This window comes from Desmodus rotundus, chromosome 10, assembly GCF_022682495.2.
Source record: "Desmodus rotundus isolate HL8 chromosome 10, HLdesRot8A.1, whole genome shotgun sequence".
Lineage (NCBI taxonomy): Eukaryota > Metazoa > Chordata > Mammalia > Chiroptera > Phyllostomidae > Desmodus > Desmodus rotundus.
The window spans coordinates 43,071,709-43,076,561 of NC_071396.1; the positions used below are offsets into that span (position 1 = coordinate 43,071,709).

The 4,853-nt window shown below is 41.7% G+C and overlaps 1 protein-coding gene across 1 annotated transcript; it reads left to right on the forward strand.

The window, feature by feature from the left end:
• Positions 1 to 3,134: 3,134 nt before the first annotated feature.
• LOC112301615 (lathosterol oxidase-like) lies at positions 3,135 to 4,050 on the forward strand. The gene is given in 2 exon segments (XM_024557101.3): positions 3,135 to 3,926; positions 3,929 to 4,050. Coding segments are annotated over 2 exon segments (897 nt in total). The 5' UTR covers positions 3,135 to 3,151.
• Positions 4,051 to 4,853: the final 803 nt, after the last annotated feature.

Genomic DNA, 4,853 nt, shown 5'->3' on the forward strand with positions numbered 1-4,853 from the left:
GTTGAAATAGAATATGTGAGTAAATGGCAGCTTCTTACTAACGAAATAAATCATTTTAAAAGTCCTTTGAATGTTCAAGTCATAGAATAGATACTGGTTTTAAGTATTTCTCTCTAGTGTTGATCGTCTGTTTGGTGGATGAAGAATGAATAACAAAGGCCACCACACAGGTGAGGCCACTGGCTCCTGAGAAGATTGAGGTTCTACCCTCTGAAATGGTCCTGGGGGTGGGGGAGGGTAGGAGAAGCAGCATTCCTGCCCTTGAAAGAAAACAGGTCAGGTAACGCAGATGACTGTTGAAGATAATAAGGTGGAGCTGAGGAAGAGAAAATGCATTTTAACCATACTAGAGTTAGGGTTTGTAAGTATGAGCTCTGGTTGATATTATCCCCTTTAGCATATATAGAGCCACTTAGGATGAGGGATAAGAGCAAGTGTATGCCCAGAGATCAAATGCAAAACATCACCTTTAATGGAACCTCTTAAGTCCGCTTTTAAAGCTCAGTCTTTGAGAGGCAAGGAGGAATTCAAATGTTGCTAATATGCATAAATATGCATCGAAGACATCAAAATGCTTCTAAGATTGGTATCGCTGATACGGTCTCTCATAATTTATTCGCAAACACCTGTTGAGTATGCTTCAGTATATTCTTCTAAATTGAGGAATAAAGCAGTTTTATAAAACTGAAACTGTCATACAAAGATATATTTCTCATTTTTAGTAACCTCTTTTAAAGCAATGATATGATACAGTATTTCTCACTGGCATGCACAAATATGCAAGGCTTATATTTAAACATTATCTTATGCTTTGTCATTAAGAAAAAGATTTAACACACACGTGGAATGGTTCTTACAGGTACTTCCCTTTATCTTTTTTTACCTTCTGCTGCTTGTCTTGCATGTTTATTATGTGAGCATGTTCAGCTTGTAAAAATTCATCAAGCTATACATTTCTAATATGTGCACTTTCCTCTACAGTATACTGCAATTTTTTTTAAAAAGAACTTGTTTATTTTTAGAGGGGAAGGGAGGGAGAAAGAGAGGGAGAGAAACATGGACCTGTGGCCTCTCGTATGTGCCCTGACCAGGGATCCAACCGCGACTTTCACCTCATGGGACAACACCCAACTGACTGAGCAACACCAGTCAGGGCTCCAATATTTTTTTATTGTTGCCACTATTACAGATGGCTCTCATCCCCCCCCCATTTGCCCCCTTCCTACCAGCTCCCCACCCCCAGCCTTCACCGCATTGTTGTCTGTCCCTGGCTATATACCCATTATATTTCAACCCAAAACTTTACCGAGCAAATTTTATAATCTCAAAGACAGAACATACAGAAAAAACTGAGCGGGTCACTACCACCTCCAGGTTTTCCTCCCCCCAGTATTTCATTAGCAACGAGTATGTCTGGGTGTGAGTGTTGTGCATATATTAGAAACACTTCTCAAAAACATACATAATTTTCATAAATTTTAGCTACAAAAATGTTAATATCTTATCTGGTATACTCTGAAATATCACCTTTATATTTTTATTCAATGCTGTATTAAGTTATATTTAACTATGTTTTAAAATTGAGGCTCTTTAACAACGAATGATGGTGAGCATATTTTCATGTGTTCATTAGCCAAACAGATGTGAGGTGTGTTATTTTATTTGGAAAACTGTTTACTAATATCATGCAACAATTTTTAAAAAATCCTCCCCAAGGATATGTTATTGATTTGAGAGAGAGAGGAAGGGAGGAGGGAGAGAGATAGAGATAGAGAGAGAAAGAGAGAGAGAGAGAGAGAGAAACATCAATGTGAGAACCATTGATAGGTTGCCCCCTATATGCCTCCCAACCAGGGATTGCTGCAACCTGGGTAGGCGCCCTGACAGGGAATCAAACCCACAGCTTTTTGGGCGTGCAGGACCATGCTCCAGTCAACTGAGCCACCTGGCCAGGGCTCATGAGCTCACTTCTAGTTGGATTATTTGCTTTTTTATTGCCCAGTTATAAGAGTTCTTCATATTTTGGTGAAAGTAACAAACGTTGGCAAAGATGTGGAGAAGGTGGAACCTTTATTCACAGCTGATGGGAATGAAAAATGGTGCCACCTCTGTGGAAACACTTAGGCAGCTCCTCAAAAAGTTAAACATAAAGTTTTGTGATCCAACAGATCCCCCGTTAGGTACACATCCAAGGAGATTGAAAACAGATGGCCAGAGAGAACCAAGATGGTGGCGTAGGTAGACTCACTGCACCTCCTCGCACAACCAGAACTGACAGAAAATCAAACGGCAAGGAAGTCCAGTCCGACACCAAGGAGATAAAAAATAAACATTCATCCAGACCGGTAGGAGGGGCGGAGACGGGCAGCCAGGGGTGGAGAGGACTTGCGTTGCCGTGGTGGGACCGAGACTGGTGGAGTGTGGGACGAACAGGGCAGGCAGTCTGACCACTAGCAGACCCTGCGACCCCACCTTCGTGCACAGATAAAACGGACAAACGGCGGGGAGCGAAGCAGACCGCGCAGCCCAGGGCTCCAGTTCGGGGAAATAAAGCCTCAAACCTCTGATTGAAAACGCCCGTGGGGGTTGGGGCAGCAGCAGGAGAGACTCCCAGCCTCACAGGAGAGGTCTTTGGAGAGACCCACAGGGGCCTGGAGTGTGCACAAGCCCACCCACTTGGGAACCAGCACCAGAGGGGCCCAGTTTGATTGTGGGTAGCAGAGTGAAAGATTGAAATCCGGAGGAGAGTGAAGCGGACACCATTGTTCCCTCCCAGCCCCTCCCCCACGTACAGCGTCACTGCGCAGCGACCAGCGTTACCCCGCCCTGGTGAACACCTAAGGCTCCGCCCCTTAAAGTAACAGCCGAGCCAAGACAAAAAAAAAAAAAAAAAAAAAATGGCCCAAATGACAGAACACCTCAAAGCTCCAGAAAAAATACAACTAAGCGAGGAAGAGATAGCCAACCTATCAGATGCACAGTTCAAAACACTGGTTATCAAGACGCTCACAGAATTGGTTGAATCTGTTCGAAAACCAGATGAAGCCCCTCCAGGCAGCTTCCGCTATCTGGCCCGGGTGGTGCCCAGACCTGTACGTTCTGTGACCCTGCAGCAGCCAGATCCGTGGCGCATCTTCTCCTAGGGGCTAAGATGGATCTTGTACTCAATGCTGCGGATTATTATGTCTTTACACCATATGTCTATCCAGCCACCTGGCCAGAGTACAACTTCTTTCGACAAACTATTAGTCTCCTGATTATAACAAATCTTGGCGCTTATATCCTTTATTTCTTCTTTGCAACACTGAGCTATTATTTTGTCTTTGATCATTCATTAATGAAGCATCCACAATTTTTAAAGAATCAAGTCTATCGAGAGATTATGTATACTGTGCAGGCTTTACCATGGATGAGTATTCCCACTGTTTCCTTGTTCCTGCTAGAGTTGAGAGGTTACAGCAAATTGTATGATGACATAGGAGGCTTTCCACATGGCTGGTTTCACCTCATTGTTAGTGTCCTGTCCTTCCTCTTTTTCACTGACATGCTCATCTACTGGGTTCACAGAGGCCTCCATCATAGACTTGTCTATAAGCGCATTCATAAACCTCACCATATCGGGAAGATTCCTACTCCATTTGCAAGCCATGCTTTTCACCCTGTGGATGGCTTCACGCAGAGTCTACCTGACCACATATACCCTTTTCTCTTCCCATTACACAAGGTGGTTTACTTAGGTTTGTACGTCTTGGTCAATAGCTGGACAATTTCCATTCATGATGGTGATTTTCATGTCCCAAAAATATTAAAGCCCTTTATTAATGGCTCAGCTCATCATACAGACCACCACATGTTCTTTGACTATAACTATGGACAGTATTTCACACTGTGGGATAGAATTGGAGGCTCATTCAAAAACCCTTCCTCCTTGAAGGGGAAGGACCACTTAGTTATGTGAAGAAGATGACAGAAGAAAAGTGCAACAACCATACAGGAAATGGTTGCAAATATGAAAAATTATCCACTGAAGAGTTTTCAAAGACTAAGTAGATTATTGCTGAATTATTAAATATTTTTAATAAGAAAAATAATCTATATACAGCCAAGAAACATAGCAGGAAAATGGTGTCATTTGAAAATCAGCATTTCAGGAACTGCTGAGGAATGATCATCATGTCAGGTGAGGGGAAGGTGCTGTGAACACGATGATTTTAACCTTGTTCTTAAAATACTAGATGTTGGTCTAAGGGACAGCCTGTGTCTTTCCATCCAGCATTGCTGTAGTTTGTATGGCCTGTACAACCATTTTTTTATAAGATGCAAAATAAATTATGGAGGGGACTAGGTTATGTCCTTTTGCCTTAATCTACTATATTCATTAAGAAAAATTCATTGTGCTTAATAATACCAAGACTAAACACCGTAACAAAGAAATACTAGTGTAAAGATGGTTCCTTGTTTCAGGAATGGTTATGTCTTTGGTTTTGCTGTGATTTCTTCAAGTGGATACATCAGTGTGAAGAAATATACTAATATAACATATTAGTGGCTTTGTAAATGCCATAATTAATAGCCGTGTAATTAGATTATCACTTCCTGTACATAGGAAGCTTATTCTCTGGGGACATTGTTAAACGTTACATTTTGCTGATGAATAAATTTGGGATTTTAAAAGAAAAAAAAAAAGAAAACCAGATGAAAAAATGAAGCCTATGCTAAGAGAAACAAAGGAAAATGTACAGGGAACCAATAGTGATGCGAAGGAAACTGGGACTCAAATCAACGGTGTGGACCAGAAGGAAGAAACAAACATCCAACCAGAAAAGAATGAAGAAACAAGAACTCGGAAAAAT